This window comes from Cololabis saira, chromosome 2 (genome assembly GCF_033807715.1).
Source record: "Cololabis saira isolate AMF1-May2022 chromosome 2, fColSai1.1, whole genome shotgun sequence".
Lineage (NCBI taxonomy): Eukaryota > Metazoa > Chordata > Actinopteri > Beloniformes > Belonidae > Cololabis > Cololabis saira.
In genome coordinates this window covers 30,817,848-30,839,632 of record NC_084588.1, presented here as the reverse complement: position 1 = coordinate 30,839,632, position 21,785 = coordinate 30,817,848, and the positions used below count along the sequence as shown (strand labels likewise).

Sequence of the window (21,785 nt, the reverse complement as noted above, 5' to 3'; positions counted from 1 at the left end):
TCAATGTTTGAGTTCGACCGAGTAAAAAACGAGGGCACAGTTTTTTGTAAAGCAGTGGTCTTTGAGGGGGATCCAGACTTAGTTGGATGGTGCAGGTTCATTTGGTTTCAGTTCATGATTGTTAATAAACTCTGCATCATCTGCTGTCCTCTTATGATCCCATTCATTTGATTTGTTTTTGGTGTTTCTGCAGGTTTTATATAACATTGTGGTTCTAAAAGCAGCACATCAGTGCAGCTGGTTTCAAAGAGTTAATTCTCAGAAACAAGAGTTAAAAGATCCTTAAATTAATTTAGAAAAAATATAGTAATTTACTGATGTGGAAAATAAGAAATTTACTCTTACTCTTACTTTTACTTAAAGTAAATTTAAAAGCATTTACTTTTGGATACTTAAGTACCTTTAAAAGCAAGTACTTTTCTACTCTTACTCGAGTAATATTTTGACTGAGCTACTTTTACTTGTAACGGAGTACATTTTGACCAGTAGTATTTGTACTCTTACTCAAGTACTGGGGTCGAGTACTCTGTCCACCTCTGCATATGACTGCTTAAACCTGATTTATGGTTCTGCGTTCACCAACGCAGAGCCTACGTAGGCTCTGCGTTGGTGAACGCGGATCCATAAATCAGCCTTTATCCAGAGCCTCGGGGGTCGGAGGGTCGGGGTGGGGGGTGCATTCAAACAACCCACACAAAACAGACTAAACGGACTGTTTTTCAGGAGACAGGGAGATAGTAAACTGGTCTGACCACCAGTGTGTATGCATAAATTGAAGGCTGGAGCCGTGACTGCAGAGACGGGGGAGTATCTCTGAAGACCGAGATCCCAAGACCTAAAAAGGCGGATTATGAGCAGGCATGTGACAGGAGTTCACAGATGAATGACACCGCCTCAAATGAATAAAACCAGAAGTTAAGACGAAATAAGTTATAAAAGGGACACATTTGTAACATTAACAGATGCAGAAACAAACCGCACGGCGGAGAAAATGAAGGAGTGAAGGAGTCGCGCTTACCTTTGGAGTACACGGATCTGGGAGAATTCAGGTCGAGGTCCCCGTTAAAAAGGGAGATAAAGTCAGAGGGCATCGCAATCCCTCAAACTGAAGAAACCGGACACCCCCTGTGACATACGGCGTCACGTAGCGGAGCCCTGATACTTTCTCTCTGGAAACTAAACAATTATCAAACTTGTGAGACAGCGGGCTTTTACAAAAATGAGAGTTTTATTACTTTCGGCTGACCAGCACTGTTACCATCCTGCTCTCTGACCGCCGGAGACGCGTGTTTGTTGTCAGCGGCGGATCACAGCGACTCACGCCGGGGCCACGCCCCCTCCGTGACGCAACACGCACACGGAGAGCCACGCCCCCTCCGTGACGCAACACGTACAAATCACGTTACAAGTATTAGTCAATGGGCCATTCATTTAAATTAATTCATAAATTCTATCCTACAAATGATCACATTATAAAAAGATTCAAAAAAAATATTGATTCAAACTGTACTTTTTGCTCTGCAAATTCGGAAACAATGACTCACTTATTCTGGCTGTGCCCCATTGTTCAAACTTTTTGGAGTGATATGTGTAATTTTGTGTCTGAAAGAATTGATATTGATTTTATTTGATTTTGGAAGGATGTGTTGTTTGGTGTTTTTGACCATGTAACAATTAGAACAAAGCCAAAGGAAACGTTTATTATTAATTTGTTAATTATCCTCGCAAAATTCCACATCCACAAATCTAAATTCTTACGCAAAAAACCCTCTTTTTTTTTACTTTTCATTGTGAATTAAAACAGTATTTGGACTCTATTAAGTTTTCTAATAATTCAAAGGCAATCAAAACCATAAATGTATGTAAATGTTTTGGCTTTCTGTTATAATTTCATCCCCCCTGGCTGGTTGTAATGTGTTGTGCTTTTTGTTTTGTTTTTTAATTGAGTTTTACTCTTTATATGTTATAATTCGACGTGAATTTGCATAATGTGAAGTTTTTTTTATCATTGTTATGTTTGCAATTGTTAATAAAAAAAAAAAAAAAAAAAATTAGTCAATGGGCCAGAGCCCAAACTTTCACTTGTCAGTACCACTCAAGGTGACAAAACTTACTTATGATTTTTGAAAAGATCCATGTCTATAGATGATATTAAGGGCCCGAGCACTTACAGTGCGAAGGCCCTATTGTATCTGTAAGAATGTTTTTTTTCTTCTTTTTTTTTATTTTTCCGACAAAATGAGGGCCTTTTTGCCCCCCTAAACGTGCCCTGAAGTCACCAAATTTTGCACACAAGCCAGGCCTGGCGAAAAATTTGATATTTAATGGTTTGCATTAATGGGCGTGGCCTAATTGCTCAACAGCGCCCCCTACAAAACTTTTGCCTCAAGCCCCACAATACGGTTTGACGTACATGCACGAAAATCGGTACACACCTGTATCATGTCGCAACTTAAAGAAAAGTCTCTTGGCGCCATGGCTGAAACCGAACAGGAAGTCGGCCATTTTGAATTAATCGTGTAATTTTGGCGCAATTTATGCAATTTCTTCGGCCGTTAATGCGGCCCGAACCGCAACGTGCACCCAGGTGTGTTATACATCAAAATGTGCGTCTCCATCCTGCGACGACGCATATTACTTTTCTCGGTCAAAAGCGTTACTGTGGTGACGCTAGACACCAAAAAGCGCCCCCCTTCATCTGATTGCTCCATATTTGATAGTTCCTACTTTGTGCCATGTGGTATGACATAGAGAGTCGTGTGGGTGGTGTCATCGGACTCGGTTTTGAGTCCTTGGCCATAATTGGTACAAATTAGCCCCGCCCCTTCTTCTGATTGGTCGAAATGTGATAGTTCCTATTTTCTGCCATATTTTTTGAATGGTTTGACATAAAGACTCGTGGGTGGTGTCATCGGACTTTGTTTTGAGTCCTTGACCTTTATTGGTGAAAAATGCACGCACGAGGGCCCGTTCATCGCTGCTTGCAGCTTTAATTTCTCTTTGTTTCACCCAAGGTCCTCAGCTGTCTCTTGCATATTTGTGATTGAGGATCTGGACCGCCTCACCTGCTACTGCTCCAACACTCATCTCCCTGCCTGTTCGCTTCAGGTTCAGCTTTTCCAGACCCAAATGACTCACCACTAGCCCTCTGATTATCTCCGCCCGGATCCTGCTTACCCCACTTTGCCTCTGCAAACTATCCAAGCAACTGTAACTCAATTTCCCCAAAATTGCCAAAACATTCCATCCAGTCACAGTCATCTCAGTCCAGCCATTAACCTGCCTTATCCTTCAGATAAATCCTGAACCAGACTCAGGATAGCGCCATCAACAGTATTCTCATTTTAGTAAACACTGTAAATTCCTTAATTTACCTCTGTCGCCGAGTGTGACTCTGCATGTGGGTCAAGAAGCCTCTGCCCAACATGTCAAATAGCCTATATAAAATAAGATATTATATCCGATATAATATAAGAATATAAGCTGTGTTTTTAAAGTACCTGCATTGTTGACCTGTCCTGGGTATACTCCTGCCTTTTGATCACTTGTAATGTGTAAAGGCTCCCGCAGACCTCTGTGGCACATAAAAGGACTTAAGTGAAGATAATGGTTGGATGAATAACTGTTGTGTTGTATGTTTTTAGTTTTCAGTGTTATGTTTTAGTTTCTGGAATTTAAAATGTTATTTGCATGGGTCTTTTTTTTAATTTAACTTTCCACCTGTTTAATTGCACTGGGGTATCTGATCAAGTCCCATTGGAGGAAATCATTGTCCATCCCTCAAATTGTGACGTTTAACAGTCATATGGCTAACACATGTATCACACTTGCACCTTTCAGTTTCCTTCACATGCACCTGCAATGTTGAGTCTCGGTCAACCCACGCAGCATGAGACAGAAATGTGTATTACAGAAACAGGTGAATCAGCAACTGTCAGTTGAGGTGCACACTGACTGTTATGGTTCTCTCATCTCCAGATCAGATTATAGACTACTTTGTATTTTGAACATCTACATAGTGAACTTATATTGTGTTGACTGTTGACATCCATATGAGGTAGCAGTTTAAGTCAGTTATCTTTATGCATCCACTTCTGAAGTTTATTTGACCTTTATAACATTTATCTCTATATGCCATTCTTCTTAACAGAAAACTGTCCACTACTAGAAATGGAAGACACATTAACCACATCACACTCTTTACAGCTGTTTAAAATAGTTTGAGCAAATGGATTGCAAATACAAATGTGCAAATAATGGACAGGTTTTACTAATATTCACGACAACAGCATATTATAGAAGATTTAGTCGTGTTAAACTAAATACTTCATCCTAAACACAATGATTCAGTGCATTACATAAATATCCTTGCTTTAGCTTTCTCCCAGTGTTGTAACTTCTTAAGGACATTTCTGCAGCAGTACACATACATGCTACTGATTAACTTGCAAAGTCAAATATTCAGTCATAATTCTCGAACAAAAAGAAAAAAACAAATCTTAAGCAGACAGCGACTGGAGCATTGATGTTAAACAAGGAATAACATATTATCCCTCATGAATGTTCCCAGTAGAAATTGTTGAGATTTTGTTATTTGAAAGAGATGAAACATCTGGTCGCTCAGTTAAACATTGTTTCTTACATTTGATCCCAAACAAACTGCAGAGCTTCATCACCATCAAGTCCACAATCTCCTCCTCTTCGGATGGCTGTAAGAACATTGAGGTGTGAAACAAGGATTAGAAAGTCACATTAAGCTCTTTCTGTGATAACCGGCGCTCACTCCTTCTATGAAATGTAATAAACATTCAGACATTTCAGACTCAGCATTGTAAAGTTACCTTGTGATGTATCTGCTCTTCACTGAAAGCCACGAGAATGACAGAGATGAAGAGGTTTAGCACCACAAAGGTCATGAACACAATGCAGGAGCCAATAAGGAGGGCCCCAAGGACCGGATTATAGTTCAGAACCTGAGGGATCAGAAGGATAAATACGCTGAAGAATGGTGATCATTTTCTGTCGTGCTGTAGATGTGATATCCTCACACTAACCTCATCGTAGTTAAATATGCCAAGCTGCAAGCTGACTATGGTTTGTGCAGCATCAAGCAGAGTTCGATAGGAGTACAGCTTCCAGCCATACATCAGGTTAGACTGAAAAAAAAGAAACAACGTTTTTCTATGTCTCAATAAAAACCTCTGAATTATTGTGTGCAGATTAAACAAGGAGATTTGATGGTACTCAAGTATCATGTTGACATTAATTGTGGGAAAATCCTCACAGCAACAGAGTAGGCCAGAAACATGATGGTCATGACCACCAGGAAGCCTGAAATATCAGTCCAAGCTCGCTGCAGTGTGGCCGTGATCATGTGCAGCTTGGGGTTCAGTCTCAGCAGGTGCCACAGCTTGACTGTAGCCAGCAGTACCAGAAAGGCAATCAGATACCCGAGCACTGCATCAGCCTGGGCTGTCTCATGGAAACTGGCAAATCTGCAAGGTAGAGGGAGCAGACTCAAGCAAACAGCCTACCAGAACATTTTTATACCTAACAGTTTTCTTATTTGTTGGCCATGAATGAATATAATAATGTTTTCAATTTTTTCATAATGCTAATGACTTGTACTTAAAAAAAAAAACGTTTTACTCTGATGTAGTAACAGTTCCTTCAGTCCTATTTTTTTTTTTTTACAGTTTTTTTCATGAATTGTGTTTTTAATAAAATTTGCCAGTTTAGTCATGTTGAAAAGTTTGTACTCTCTAATTGAAAGGTTTTACGTGCCTTGAAGGTGTTGAGTTGTGGAGTGTACTTGGTTTTCTGTTTAATGTTTCTGTATTTATTTCTCTTTTTTTCCAACAAATGTTGACACAGTGTGATACGTTTCATGCTGTTCATCGGAGGTTGGATTTAACTCATTTTAAGACACGATAAGGACTGGATGTTTTTTTTATTGACTTGAAATGTAAATCTTTTAACCTTAAGGAGGGGGTAATCTTTTGAACTTTACTGTACTCTATATTAAAAAATCCTGCAAAATGGCTTATGGGTTTTGCTATATTCATAGTTTTCTGCTTTTAATGTTGGTACTGTCTTTTGGCTTTTTATTTTTTTGTTTTTTTTTTTGTTTCTTTGCTATAATGTTAATCTTTTCCTTGGGATTTCAGTGTTTCTGTTACAGTTTCATGGGTTTAATCCTCTTGGGATTTTGGAAGTTTATTTTTTATTACAGGAACAAACTTTATTTGTACTTCCTCCATTGTTCTGCATTTAGGTCCTCATGACCTATTTATTTCTCACATATGATTTGCTTTTAAACTGCAATTCTGCTTTTATACTCGTTTACCTTTTAAACCATTTAAAAACATTTTTTTCGTGTAAAGCACTTTAATCGTCTTTTTTATGAAATGTGCCTTACAAATGAACTTGCCTTGCTTTGCCTCATACTGCTTAGCCCCCGAAACCCAAATTTAACTCAGACCAGTTAACTTCAGTGTTTGAAATTATGTGTTTAGGCTACTGTCTCTCGAAGGTGTCCATCTGGAAAAAAGTATATGCCGCATACTGCTTCAGGGGTTGCACAATATTGTGTACACTTGTGCATAATTAAAAGTCAATATGCTGGGAGATCCCCCTGCATTATGAGATCCAGCATGTGAGGTAAACTGGCAAGATGAGTGATGGAAATCTACTTCAAGAAGAAGCACACCATCCATGCTTTTTTTGGAAACTGCAGATTGTGCAACTGATGGCATCATGCAAAACCGTATTTGTAGTATAGTACAGTATGTGTTTTCAAAAATCAGCCAGTTTTGGTGACTCAAAAGACTGAACCACATGGTACACCAATGTCTGATATAGTTTCAGCAGCAGACTTTGCATGTTTGCAGAAATTGTACGAGCAAAAAATGGAAAATAACATGCTGAAGGCCAACAAGCGATTGCATTTTCTCTGAGCAAAATTTAAATGCAACGGCTATTAATGTTTAGATTTAACTGGAACGTCTGTTGTAGTACAGCGCAACCATATGAAAAAAATTCACATGATAAACAAGGCAAAGTAATTCCTTAATTTAGTGCATGAATCCTTGAATATATTCTTCTTGTGTTTTTTGTATAACTTACTGTTTTTTGTTGTTCTGATAATGGCTTATGTCCCTGTTCCCCAATAAAGTCCTCTTGATGAAGACAGAGAGTGCGCTCCAGCTGAGAATGATTATCGCCAGCTCAAGCAGATTCCACTTACTCTTGAAATAAGCAATTTTCTCTCTCCTCATCACCTTTCCCTGTCAAAAGCAAACACATGTAGATATGAGCAATTTTATTATGTATTGTTTCCTGTTGTGGTAGCATCATAAGGATAATGGATTATGCACCTGGGTAAACATGTAGTAGATGATAAAGAGGAAGTAAACAACTTCAGACGCCATGACAAAGATGTGGAGGCCACCGGTCGACTGGTACAGACGCACATTCTGAAGCTCACTGCGAAACTGGAAAGCTCCTGGAAGAAACATGCATGAACAATGTTGCTCTTCAGCTCTCACACTGTATCTGTCCCTGAACCGCTTACCTGTGGCCGTGGTCTCCAGCATGAGTGTGACAATGCAGAACAGGTTCACGTTGGCATTGTATACAGTGAACTCAACAAAGACTGCTTGGGTGTAAACATCTAGCCAGGTGTTGTCATAAAGGTACTGCAGGATTCTATAGGCACATGGATGAAAATATGATTATTAAATCTTTATAAATTAGTTTAGTGACTATCATTAGAAGTGGAAATATCTACCGGCTGGAGTTTTGCAAATCCGGTCCAAGAGCCATCACAAACCCGCCTCCTCTGTAGAGCCTCACACTTCCCCAGATGGGGAAAGTTCTCAGGTTTCGCTGAGAGTGGTACTTCCACGGGCTGTGAGAGTTCAGAGAGGTGTTTCCACTCACAGGGCGACTCCACCCTGGACCGTAGGAGCCCATGTCCTCCACTTCCCACGAGTACGGAGCGTGACACTCCGGCACAGACTGCTGCATGGACCCCGCAACACGGCAGGAGTTTTTCTGCACCCTCACCTGCCGCAGACGGGCGTTACCTACCAACTTTGAGTTTCCATCGGTGATAAATCCTTTCAGACAACAAGAAAACTGTGTAAAACCATACTTTGCAGACAAAATAATTTATTTACCGTATATGAGTCACAATATGAAAGTAGAAACATATTTAAAAATATATTTTTTCGTGAACAAAAAGTTGCAAAGCTGCGTTGTGATGTTGTCATTACAGAGTGCTGACCTGGGTGCTCTCCGAACAGGCTGCTCAGGAGAGTTGTGTTTGCCCAGTTGAACACATCCTGAACACTCATACTGTCTGAGATGCCTCTGCTGAAGCTTTGTCGAATGTGTTGGGTGAGGAAATAAGCATTCGGGTCCCTCTGACCATATGCCACCAGGAGCAACACCCACATGAATCCAATGTAAGCTGCATCATAAAACAAAATATTCAGCATTTAAAACTATATATGATTTATTCTGTATCCACTGTATCTCAGCATGGTTACTTTACCAAGAATCTCCCTGATGAGGGCAAAGACCTTCTGCTCTTTAATCATGTTGCCCCGCATCCTCTCAATGTCAGTAGGAGGTGGTGGTTGATAGAAGCTACATGTGCTATCTCTTCTGGCTACCGGCACCACATCAGGATCATCTGAGGAGAGAATTTTCTCCTGAGATGTGTATTTTTGATTTCATGCGAAACAATGGCAAAAATTTAAAAGTGTATAATAACATGCCTGTATTTCTGAAGTTCTCATCTATCTGAGGCTCTCCAAATTCTTCCTGATCGATTTTTTTCAAAACGAGAGCAAAAAAAGCTGCAAAACCAAGTACCTATGATAGAAGATGTTCAAACTTCAATACCAGAGCATAAAACAATTCAGTGTAAACATTTTCTGCCTTTATTTCTGCCCTGTAAAAACACTTTGCTGGCTCTGTGAGGTCTTATTTTAGCAACGATTTGGTGCAAAATGTTGCAGGTTGTATTAAAAGCTGTTGTGTCTATTAGCAGAGCTTACTCCATGCAAAAACCTCAAGGAAATTATTAGACTAAAAACAAACAATGGCTTTTGGTGCATTCATTTTTTGGTAAACACATAATTGTTTGAACATTACTGAGACATTTTGGAGATAAATCTGAATAAATAACACTCTAAACTTCTGAAATGCTGTCTCAGTTGACCCTGTGTGATGTTTCTCACCTTGAGCGGTTGAGTGATGAAGAGGCTCTCAAAAAACGAGACCAGCATGGAGATGAGCCAGCTTATGGAGCGGTCTTTCCCATAAGTGAGCCCATACATCATAGTGAAGTATCCCGAGACAACACTGGTTGCAATTACTAATGTCCACCCAATGAACACAAACCACCACGGCAGCCCTCTTTGGCAGCACTTCTTGTTAGCACTGCCATCTACGCTCTCCTCTGGACTGGGGCTGCGATTGAGCTGGTCTCCATCCAGGCTGGATGAGGGCTGCTGGAACTCCAGGTGACTCTTCATTCCCTGAACTTGCAGCATGGCTCTCTTGTAGTTGTCTGGGTTTGGAAAGTGAGAAGGTCCCAACAGCCCAAGCTCCTTCTCTACCAGATGGAGCTGTCTGTACAAGTACTTGCTGTTGTTGCTCTTCTTCTGCAATTCATCTGTTGTCTTCTCAGGGCTTCCCCACATACTGTTTTCTGTACATGTAACGGGCATGTAAAGGATATATATTTCAGATAGAAATAGAAAAACATCAGCAAGAGATTGTATAAACTGTTGTGATGATCTGGTGTAATTACCTCGCAGATTTACTGCACCTAAACTGAGGATCATGGCAGGATCTCTCTTGCAGGTGTCAGTGTAGAAGTTTCCAGCCATCTGGTTCTGCTGTCTGATGATGTCTTCCACCAGAGACAGCAGGGTGTTGATATCGGCCTGCTGGTCAGGACGGAGCTCCAGATGCGGCAGTGGACTCTTCATTGCTTTTGAGAGGGACTTAGCAATTCTCTTTATGTCCTAAAGCATCAAGATTGTCAGACCTGAACAGTTTAGTTACGACATCAAAGTTATATTAAGGATACCTGTGGATTCACCTTGATCACAGTGTCTGGAGTGATGTCCTTGATCTCTTTCAGAGGAGAGGGAGTCTGTGAGGGAGAAACTTTGACAGTGTTCCCTTGTTTCGATGTGTCAGCTTTGGCAGTTTTCTCTCGAGGACGGGTGTTCCTGAAGATGCTCACGATAAGGAGATTGATGGGAAACATGATAATTGAACTTTGAATTCCGATCATAACCTGCTGCCAGGTGAACTCGATGTGACCTGCAAAGGAAAATCTTTAAAAAGCATTCACTCTCTGTTGCACAGCAGTAACAGCCTACAGATACAGCGATGAAAACCAGGAATAGTTACATCTTTTCTGCATGTGTATAGCGGATTAAAGAATGATCCTAAAAATCCTATTATTAAACCTAAAATCCTTAATTTTTGCTGTGTACTTTTCCTCAAAGGTTTAAATAAGTGATTTTACCCAGGTCCATGGTCTGCTCAGAGGGGTCTGTGGGGATGCCCCAAAACATAATACTGGTCAGCATGGTGCACAGCAAAAGGGAGAAACAGCAGGACACTCGTTGCACACGTGTAAAAGTGCTGCATGGAGGACGACTAATGACAGAGAACCAGATGTGGCCGTCTCGGAAGTCCTTGGCTGTCTTCATGAAGAACAGGTTACTAGAATATTTTTCAGGAAGAGAATATATAGGAATGAAAGTCAAAGACAGCAACTGACAATGCTCGAGAGTGAGAACCTGCTATTCCTTAGTAGTATGTATGGCAGGACTCACCTAAATCTCTTCAAATCTGTCTCTGTCGCTACTGGGAAGACCTTATCAAGAGCGCACTCAGCCACATCTACAGCCAGCCAGGAATTACACAGGAAGTGCCATTTCTGACCAGTTTCCAGATCTTGCACCATCACTTTATTGACATACCTGCACAATAAATTGAAAAATATCACCTGTGGCTCTTGATAAAAAGTCAGACTTAAGCGTATTCTTAGTCATTTGTCCTCTTACCACGCAGGGTGTTCCCCTGAATTATCGTGCCACAGTCTTATGCTCTGGAGGTCTCCAAGAGAAAAGTGTGTGGTCATCAGAAACATGTCCACTCCACCCCGCTCAAACACAGGCTTTTCAGGGTCTGTCAAGTGATGGGGCTCGCTCTCTCCTTCTGTTCCCAGCAGAGTTACGGCCACCTGAAATGAAGGTGAAGTCAGCATGGGCAGAAATTGTGACGGTTATCAGCTTAATCATATATATTCATATATGAATATAGGTATATGTGTATGTGTATATATATATATATATATATATATATATATATATATATATATATATATATATATATATATATATATATATATATATATATATATATATATATATATATACTGTGTGTATGTCCTATTAATTGTTAGATATAATTTATTTGTACGGTATATCTCTACAACCCTCCATCCATAATGCATACTGTGTGTTTTTGTACATAGAATACCAGCTACCATTGTGTATAGTATTGTATTTTATCTTAGCTTATTATTTTATTATCTTTTTTTTTTGCTTACTCTTCCATAGATGATGTGTGTTGGATTTTTATTTTTTATTTTTTTATTGAATGCTTCTCTTTATGTCCTAAAGTAGAAAGCATATCAATCTTGTCAGACTTGACAAGTTTAGGTACTACATCAAAGTTATATTAAGGATAGCTGTGGATTCACCTTGATCACAGTGTCTCGAATGATGGATGGATGGATGGATGGATGGATGGATGGATGGATGGATGGATGGATGGACGGACGGATGGATGGATGGATGGATGGGTCATAGCACAAATTTCCCCTTGTGGGATCTATCTATCTATCAACATCCGGGGATGTCAGAGACTTCAGAGACCTGAGAGGAGGTAGATGCTCCATGCCGGTGTCCTGTGCTAACATTCAGCATGTAGCGATACTCGGCCAAAGGGTCATTGTCCTCAAGAACTGTTATCTTGACCTGAAATGAACGCAGGACAGTAAAGTGACCGTTAAGTGTTCCATGTATCAGTGATGCACGGTGACGTTTAAACAGAGCTGAAAGTTTAAAACCTTTTTCACTTTGTATTTGTACTTGAAGAATTTAACACATGTTGGATCTAACAGATCTAAGTTAAAACAGGTATGAAACAATATAATCTGCTGAAAACCAATGAGTTTGACCTTGGTCGCATCCTGGATGTCTTTCCTACGTGCCCATATGACCACCAGCAGATAAACAGCAAAAATGGCCCCCACAAAACATACGACCACAGGATTGTTAGTGAATGTTGCAAAAAGTTCAGCCGTGCGTGAGACGTCCACCAGGTTTGGCATGACAAAGAAAGAGCTGCCAAATAAAGTTAAGTGATTACAAAGGCACTGAGTTACAAAAGGTGTGGTGAGCGGGCCGACCTGTAGGGAAAAAGAACAACAGGTGATCAAATTTCACACTTCAAGGATGTATCAATGCATTCACTGAGGAGTTGTTGTTGATTTTTCCCACCCTGCAGCCGTCTTCACTCCAGGAGGACTCGGTTTCATTCCAGTATTTACACTGAGCGGCAATGGAAATGACGGCAACAGTGGCGTTCACAGACTTGACACCAGGCTCTGCTATTGGCTTCATAACAAGGTAGTGCACGCCGACATCTGGTGTCCGCTCTTTGGGACTCAGTACCCAGGTAAACTTTTCATCTGTGACAGGGTGACACACAAAGTATTACAGAAATTGTGTGGGTTTGAAGAGTCATTACATTTTTTGTAAATGTGTGAACTACATAATATGTCCTGACTTGCATTGTTCAGTTTATATAATGAAAAGAAAATCTGGCAGTTTTGATATTGACCTTCTTTTGCATTCTCTAGAGGCATCCTGGTTTTTGCTACGTAGCTCTGATCATTTGGATAATCTTTATATCCCAAGAACAACATGAAGGAAATGTCGTCAGACGGCTCCATTTTCAGCACCAGCGTCACATCCGGCGATGGCACATCAAGTATCAAAGTGCTGAAATTGGCGAGGTCGAGCACTGTGCTGATCTCATGCTTAACATCAAGCCTTGGTAGGAGAATCTGCAAACAAATAAAAAAGCTTTATTTGGCAAATATTCTCCCTCCAATTAAAAGTAACTAATAGTATCAATAAAAGCATGACATGTTGCCTCTATCTCTTCAGGTAAGTTCTCAACAGGTATGACTGTGCCGTTCACTCTTGTGAGAGAAAGAGATCCCACAGTTCCCGTGATGTTTTCCTCCTTCCAAGAGTATGGATTCTTCTCAAAACTCATCATCTAAAAGGAAGGCATAAACTTATATGAAGAAAAATTAAGAAAACTCTGACACAACTTTACAGATAGACATATCTTCTCTAATATGTCCTTGGGCAAAAATATATGTTTGTTGTTTTGGAGCAGATGTTTAATTTTAAGAAGTTTAAGTTTAATTAGCTATCACAAAATCACACATATCCTGGACATGAAAGTTATCCGATTTTTCACACTGCAAGAACAACCCATCTATAAATAAGCATTATATTCCATAGATCTAGTCAAATTTTCTTATCTGCCAATGGAGTAAGAAAGATTTTCTTGACTAGAATTCTTAAAACCAGCAAAATAGTCTAAAATAGTCTTCTAATTTTCTTGAAACAAGGCTTTCTTTTTACTTTCTTAGAAATTAGTGTTTACAGTGGAATAGATTGATGTATTTGCAATTAAGATTATATTGTATTGAAATATCTGAACAATGCAGGATCCATCTCAGAGAGTCCCCAACATACAAGATGGCCCAGAGGCTTTGCCGGCCTGTCAAAGTTAAATGTTTCATCACTTATCTTGTCCAATCACACACTTACTCTGACATCCACTTCCTCCTCTGCAGAGATGATGCCAGCAGGCAGTGAAGGGAAGGAAAATCTGGAAGAGCTGTTCTTCAGGACATTTATATCCCGTGTTTGCATTGCGTTTGGAGATATTCTGGAGACATATAATAAAACTCCTTTCAGAGAATCCTACTACATTCTTCAGTTGAAACTTTATTCAGTGCTGTTCATCTCCTACCTGTTAACGTACACACTAATCTGACCAGAGTCAATGATGGCAGGCTGTCCATTCAGCTCTTTATTATTCAGCAAAGCGCTCTGGATGTTGTTTATCCCAGTCAGAAGAGAATCTGAGACTTTTTTCTGCAGAGAACATATGAGATATTGGCACAAGGAATGACAGGAATGACACTGGCATGAGGAATGACATTTAGCTGGATTAGTGATTACATTTGATGAAACGTTCAAAATATTACTAGCTGATTCTATTATGGGTGTAGCTGCTTGCACAACTTCATCCTCGCTGCTGGGCAGATTGACACTGATAGTCTTGAGGGAGGAACTGAGGTCTACCAACAATGAACCAGCTTCTTCCTGGAGAGGAAATACAAACAGAGAAACAACAGAAAAGGCCATAGTTTAGTATGTAGCCTATACTATAGTTCATAGGTTTTATTGAAATATATATTCTTTTTACCTGTAGCACTTTGAGATTATCTTCATATGTACAGTGCATTACAGATAAAAATGTATTATTATTATTATTATTGTTATTATTATTATTATTATTAGTAGTAGTAGTAGTAATATGGGTTGTTATTATTATTATTATTATTATTATTATATTATTATTATTATTATTATTATTATTATTATTATTATTATTATTATTATTATTATTATTATTATTATTATTATTATTATTATTATTATTATTATTATTATTATTATTATTATCATTATCTATCAGTTTTAGACTCAGACAAAGACAAGTCTTGCTGTGAGGCAACAGTAATAACTTCTCTACCCCTACCCTGATAGGTTTCAGCAGACCCCAAGACCATGCGCTGGAATTATCGGGAGGAGAAAATGGATGGATGGATGGGTCATAGCTAGTCATTAAAGGGTGATGGTGGGTCCCGAACCCTGACCAGTTAAGAACCACTGCTCTGAAGGACTTTCATTGAATATATCTTCATCTAATAATGAATAATGTCTTTGATAGTGATCTAATTTTACTGTACTTGAGCAACTGCGCTGAGCTCATCTGAGATCTGCGTGAGTCCAGCTACAGCTCTGGCCATCATTTGCACTTCTTGAGTTGAGTTGCTGGGGCTGTCAAGAAGGACTCCCGTCATTTTGGTCAACATGTGTTCTCTGAGCTGAAATAAAAGAAAGTGCAGGTTAACATCACAAAATTCTATTATTGTATGTTAATGAATAAAAAAAAAAAACAAAAAAACATCACAATATTCTACACTCACTCAGACAACAACCCGCATGCCTCACAAACATCACAGCGGCATGTCAGCAGCTGCAGTTACTAAAGTGTTCTCTTACCTTCGACCTTGCATCTTTCTGATCTTGGCCAGCCTCTGAATTCAGCACGTCAGAGACTGAAGAGAATATTTGTCCGAGTGCCTCACCAGAGAGGAGGCCTTGCTGCTCTAACTGACCCACAGTTTCCTCCACCGCAGACTGCAGAGTCGTTACGGAGGCACTGAAGTTAGTTTTCCATACCTTGTTGAAGATAAACAGGTTAATTGATCCATCTGATCCGGGGGGTCAACTTCTCCAATCCCCCAAGAAACATGCTGTTTTGAAGACAACAAACCTGAGCTGCAAGAGTCGTAGTAGTTGTTGCATTTTCATTTTTTACAGTCACCACCATGGACAAAATGTTATTATTATTCTCGTCACCCAAAGGCAAAAAGACTGATTTCACGTCATTTGCATTACTGCACCGCAGATGTTTGCCTTAAACACAAGAAACATTTTAACTGTACTTCATTTGCAGTTTTCGAACACTTACCACATTGACCAGAACTAAATAAACCACTTAATGAATTTCTTACATTTTTACCTCAAATAGGTTTTGACATTGTTCTTTTACTTTTTTATAATTACAATATGGTGTCATAACTTTCATTTGTAACATAATTTTTTTTATTTGTGTGTCACAATAGGATATTGTGCAGGATTTTGTCACCTGTGTTGGTCTTAAAGCAATAAAGGCAGCCTGCAGAGCAGAAAGAGCTCTCCGTGCAGGTAATATTGAAAGCATCAAGTACAGTTCCTGAAGGTGGAGAGATGCTACATGAAGGGACTGCAGGTACATCCATTGCCACTTCAGGGTCAGGACCTGGCACTGGAAGAGTGAATTTGACAAAACCAGGCACTGTCTTGCCTGTTTGGAGACAAAAATAAACATTTTCTTTGAATCATATCTTTTGAAGCCACAATCTTTAAAAAGAACAGTTGTGAACAACAACAATGGCGCCCAAAAAATAGAACTTTATTCCTAACTGCAGGATGTAAACGCACCATAAGCAATCACGCTGATGTTGCGAGAAGTCCTCCTTGAAGCTTTTAGATGTTGGCTGTAAACAGTATATTCAGTGTTGCCACCCTGCTTCTCAATAGGTGGCCTTCTTCCTGCTTCTGAGTAACATTCATTAAGGTCACCCTGAGGAAAGAGGATCAACTGATGCTCATTCGGGACACAAATGAATAATGTCACATTTTATAATGCTGCACCGGGCTTACTGTCGAAGGTCTGGGGTCTTCTATGAACCAAACAACATCTGGACAAGTTGTCTCACACCTGAGTCTTAGATTTACGTGGTCAGACACATTCACGGAAGCACAATTATCACAACTGCAAGAGCAAAAGTAGAAATTTGGTGTTAGCATTAAAAACTTCATGGCCCAAGATCTCTGATTTGGAAATGTTTGTAATTGCAACCTTTTTACCTGATTGTAACATCTGGAAATTCATTTGAAGGAGCAACAGTGATGCACTTTGAAGCTGAAGCAATGTCCACCCATTTCCTAAACCATATTCTTTTCCTTACAATTAAGGTGTATTTGAACATTTCAAATGGGCTCGGGAGGCAATCTTTTTCTATAATGTGAGTTTCACCCTTTGTTATGTCTCTGCATGTGCAGTTTCCTTCTGTGTGAACAGAAACAGTAATATAGTTAACGTAGCAACATGACAATAAAAGCATGTGGATGTTTGGAGAACAAATACGTAACTATCCAACAAAACATCAACTTGGCAAAAAGGTTAACCTCAAAGCTGTCATTAAATTGATTTAATGCTTTTTTGACAGCCAGCAGTTGAACATGTAAACTAGTTTCTAGATCGTCCTGTTTACATGTTTTCACATATAAACATCATGTCCTGGTTTGAAACACCCGCAGCCCTTATTATGATTTTAAGACTGTACTTTATGAAGTGCAGCAATAGAAACAGGTGATTTGAGGCATGTAAACAGATTATTCAGCTTTCTGGTCATACTATTTCTTGTTGATGTAAGCAATGTTGACTTTGATTATGGTGGAGTTAATCAAACAAAAGATTAACAAAAAGGAGGAATGATCCACTATATATGCTGAAAAGAGATATTGGAAAAAGCAAAATAAATGGGGGAAGAAACCTTGATATTGACAGAGTGGTAAATAAACAATTCTCAATAAGCCATGTAAACGTCAAAAGGGCTTTTCTCTAATTGTATTCACTACATTCTCTGATTTACACAACTCTGACAAATTGTTAGCAGATTGAGAACTTACTACATTTCCATTCATATGCGAGAGCTTTGCTGGGTAACAACTCGGTTCCAGTTACTGTCAGTGTGATGCTCTGAGTGTGGTCAACCACGGCGGCAGGAGAAGCCATTATTTTCAAGTCAGTCGACTCATCCACTCCAATGTTACCTGTCTGAAAACAGAATCCGCTGTTTTGTTGTTGCAGTAGGAAAAAATAAATCACTTATACACACGAGGCAAAGAGCATTTACACAGTAAACAAAAAGCTGTCTGTATTGATACACACCGTATTTCTGTCCTGGACTGGTGACGAGCGAGAATATTTCTGGCAAACCTGAAGTACCTCCCCTAAGTCCACGTCTACATCAGAAGTGGAAATGGCATTCATAGCTTGGACTTTCACAGCTAAGAGTCCTGTTCCAGAAGGGTTCAGATATTTCAGCACATAAATTAACCACCACCATTACCCATTTTTTTCTTAAAAAATAACACCTTCAGTACCTTCGAGTGGGTTAGAGAATGTATAAGTAAGCATGCTGTCATTGAGCATGTGTCTGGTCTCAGTCAGTGTATCACTCGCCCCAGTGAGATTAAAGAGCAACTCCACCGGTGTTCCTTGCTGCAATGAGACACCGATGAGGAGATCGATGGAGTCTGGACACACGCCTGGCTCTTCTATCAAAGACGCCTGCAGGTCCTTAACAGGCTCCAGCAAACACAGCATCAGAGGAGTGGACACTGCTTGGCTTGTGACTCTGTTAGATGCTGCTATGGTTAAATTGTGGCAGCCCTGTCCAAGCCTCTGAATCACACTTGCATTCAGTGTGAGGTTGTAGGGTGTGACCCCCAGGTCCACTGACGAGTTGGCAATCAAATGGGCTTCATGATGAATCGTGTAGGAAACATTTGTACCTATTTGAAGAGAAAGGGGAATCAAATAGTTTTGTAATTTATGAGAAATGGTTTATTATATGCAATGATATTTCCCCTGAAGTGTGAGACTGACTCACCTGCCTCCACTTTAAGCTCAATGTCAACAGGCTCGCCATGAAGTGTGTTGCATTTAGCGCCATCTGTTGCCGCATTCTTGCTGTAGCACTTGATCGCACTTAACTCTCCAACAGGCTCCTGGATAGTTATTGTTTTCTGCGCAGCAACATGCCAGTCACTGGTAGAGCACTCCACGACGACCACAAAAACACCAGGCCGGCGGAAACTGTGTATAATACTGCTTTCTGTCCTGTGACAAAGATCATTTACAGGTGACTTCTTAGAATGTATTTCTCTACAAATCTATATAGCTGGTTCAACAGAAATATTTGCTCACTCCTTTGGGCTGTATGGATCAATAACGTGACCATCTCCAGCATTCACTGTGCAGGTTAGGTTCCCCTGAAATGGATTCAGTACCCACTTCACAGTGATGGTGATATTATCAAAGACAGATGCCACTTTACTCATCAATAAGTGAAGTCCTGGGGAGAAATGACATAACTGAAGTAGACTCTCAGAAGTAAAGGTTAGATTTTTATCAAACATCTCTTTGCACTGAGTTATTGAGTAAAAAACTCATAAGTAAATGTTCAGAGGACATTAACTAAAACTATACCGGTACTCATGCCCCACTGAGGTAAACTCTGCAACAAGAAGGAAATATGTCGTCTAATGACCATTTATGAAGCAAAAGTTGAATTGCCTTTAACGCAATATGTTATAGTGGTTATCCACAGACAAAAGTAAGTAAAAAGAGCATCAAGCACATCTGACCATCCTTGCAGCCATACTCTACATAAAGGTAACTTCCCAGCACAGCACAAGGTTCACTGAACACGTTCAGATCCACTGCAGTCTGGCACGCCTGCAGTCCACGGCAATGAGCTGAAATGACACGACCATAAATGTTATTTAGTAAACTTTAAAGCATGCTCTCATTCATAGTTCATCCCATCTGTTAGTTTTTTTGTGTTTGACGCACAGTAAGACTTGTTTGTTGTTGTCAATTCCAAATCATAACCCCTCCACCACCACGCTTAACAGTTGCCTATAAAATGCGTTTGTTGATACGTTGCGTTTGGATTTCATCTAAACATTGGATTAAGGTCCCCACTTCAGTCTAATCTGCTCAGAAGATGTTGCTCCAAAAGTCTTCTAGTTCATTCCATCTAAGCTACATATCTTAAAACTGCGCTGTAATGAAGTTTAACATTTAACATGCTGACTGAGGCATGTAGAGTCTGAAGCTCTTCAGTTGTTAATAATTGCACACTGACTTGATTGTGTTCTGATAGCTAAACATCTTATCATTTTAATATCTATTAATCAAAAAAATGTATGTAACATACTTTATATGTCATGTATAAATGTAATAATGAAAGAAAAGGCCCCTTATATGATCATTTGTACCTGTTACAGAATCCACCACATTTATCCAGCTGCACTCCTCCTGGGAGAATGTGGGTGCGTCTGTAAGTTTTGATCGGCAGTAATGAATAGTTTTTCGCCCATAGAAGCCATCTTCAACCTCTATAACTTGCCCAGAACCACACTGCAGAGTGGCATTTCGACCTTCGCATGCAATTGTCCTTCCAGACTCTGAAAAAAAGAAGAAAAGTAAAGAGATCATCTGAAGCAAGCACAACACCTTAACAGAATTAATTAAAGTGGTGCTTACCAAACTGGCAAATGAAACTTAATTCCTGGCTGCAGTTTGCTGTGGCTTTCCACTGGAAGCCCGCATGTCTCAGAATATGCCCGCAGGCTGTCTCTGTTTCTGGCTGGTTTACCCAGTTACTATAGCTGACATCTGAGCCATCCAACCATGCAAGAGAGCCTGGAGGAGGACAAGAAAGTGACGCCAGGTTTTAAAGATCTAAATTAAAATCTGAATTCTGCTCTCCAAACAAAATATTTCTTCTTGGCTCTGCTATTTTAAGCTTTTAAAGCCTGACATATACAGACAATGCTATTTCTATTTTAGATTTGAAGTGTTTTTCATATATTGAAATCAAAATCATCCCTAATTTTGTTTTTTAACAGTTTCTAAATGATATTTTTGTATAATCTTAAGTACTTTGAGTACTTTTATGTATATTTTATTTATTTATTTATTTTATATTGTTTAAAATTGTCTTTCTTTCGTTCTTTTTTTATTTTCTTTTATATTGATTATGGGGTAGTGTAAAGATCTCAGAAATTCACCTCTTAAATATGATACATCTGCCATTATAGGGTTAATTCTTGCGTAAAGTGATACATTGACGGGGTGAATGACTGGCAGAGACCAATTCTTTGTGAAGGGGAAATAAAAGGACAACTGTAAATCAGCCCATATGTCACTCACTCTATTGAAACATTCAATGGATTTAGTTATCTTTCACTACACCTGTTGCTGAGACACACACACACACACACACACACACACACACACACACACACACACACACACACACACACACACACACACACACACACACACACACACACACAAATGTCAGCAAACAAACACATCACAGGTCTTTACAAAGCCCAAGTTAACTCTGTGCTGCAACAGGAGATGATAGTAAATCATTTATTTTAGATATTTATTAAGATTTGCTGTTGACATTTGAAACAATGAACTTGAAATTTTATTTGAATAGGCAGGTTTTGCAGAAATGTAGAGTCGTATGAACGTCATTTAGTACTTTAGGGACAAGTTTTTTTTGCCTGATGTTCATCACAATAAACAATCTCCAATAAGACATTTTAATAAAGTCACGCTGTACTTTTATGTCCTCTCACCTTCAGTTGCAGCGGGATCCAACGTCAGATTTGAACCCGCGGGTCCCAGCCCAAGCCACCAGTCCTTCTCCGGGTCCAGGTGCTGCTGAAGGAACTGCTGTGTTTCATCATTCAGGATGAAGGCTAGGTGTCCTCCTCCTCGCTCACACCACGCCTGGGCTCTGAGAAAGGATAAATGAAGACCAACAAATTCATAGCAAGCACCGTCAAAGGCCTTCTGGTGATCCAGACAGGATGAATCCTCTGCATCCTCCTCAGCATAACAGTTCACGCTGAGGAGGAGAGCCATCGAAATGAATGTAGTTAAAGCTACTC

The 21,785-nt window shown here is 39.6% G+C and overlaps 2 protein-coding genes across 4 annotated transcripts in view; both read right to left on the bottom strand.

Moving 5' to 3' along the window:
• The window catches only part of nfat5b (nuclear factor of activated T cells 5b), a 43,540-nt gene extending 42,264 nt beyond the window's left edge, over positions 1-1,276 (bottom strand). For both annotated transcript variants that reach the window (XM_061743251.1, XM_061743259.1), the window contains exon 1: positions 1,019-1,276. In XM_061743251.1, coding sequence (XP_061599235.1) covers positions 1,019-1,091 — 73 coding nt within the window. In that variant the 5' untranslated portion in view covers positions 1,092-1,276. The remainder of the gene's footprint in view (positions 1-1,018) is intronic.
• Positions 1,277-4,092: 2,816 nt separating this feature from the next.
• Positions 4,093-21,785, bottom strand: pkd1l2a (polycystic kidney disease 1 like 2a). 2 transcript variants are annotated; one of them, XM_061710518.1, is made up of 41 exons: positions 21,471-21,785; positions 20,362-20,520; positions 20,094-20,282; positions 19,458-19,568; positions 19,018-19,165; positions 18,701-18,930; positions 18,192-18,602; positions 17,977-18,104; positions 17,715-17,862; positions 16,890-17,091; positions 16,683-16,794; positions 16,461-16,602; positions 16,126-16,323; positions 15,751-15,893; positions 15,477-15,656; positions 15,161-15,298; positions 14,367-14,510; positions 14,155-14,279; positions 13,950-14,070; positions 13,258-13,386; positions 12,943-13,168; positions 12,600-12,790; positions 12,278-12,508; positions 11,973-12,074; positions 11,097-11,275; positions 10,866-11,012; positions 10,553-10,752; positions 10,118-10,344; positions 9,824-10,040; positions 9,249-9,721; positions 8,784-8,880; positions 8,558-8,698; positions 8,288-8,473; positions 7,790-8,120; positions 7,574-7,707; positions 7,377-7,504; positions 7,126-7,286; positions 5,285-5,495; positions 5,055-5,156; positions 4,842-4,973; positions 4,093-4,709 (listed from the first exon to the last, which is right to left on the bottom strand). In XM_061710518.1, the coding sequence occupies exons 1-41, from the start codon at positions 21,757-21,759 to the stop codon at positions 4,548-4,550; spliced, it is 7,425 nt and encodes a 2,474-aa protein (XP_061566502.1). In that variant the 5' UTR covers positions 21,760-21,785; the 3' UTR covers positions 4,093-4,547. The 2 variants fall into 2 exon arrangements, with proteins under 2 accessions (XP_061566502.1, XP_061566509.1); XM_061710525.1 differs by having other exon boundaries at positions 4,614-4,709; positions 4,842-4,863.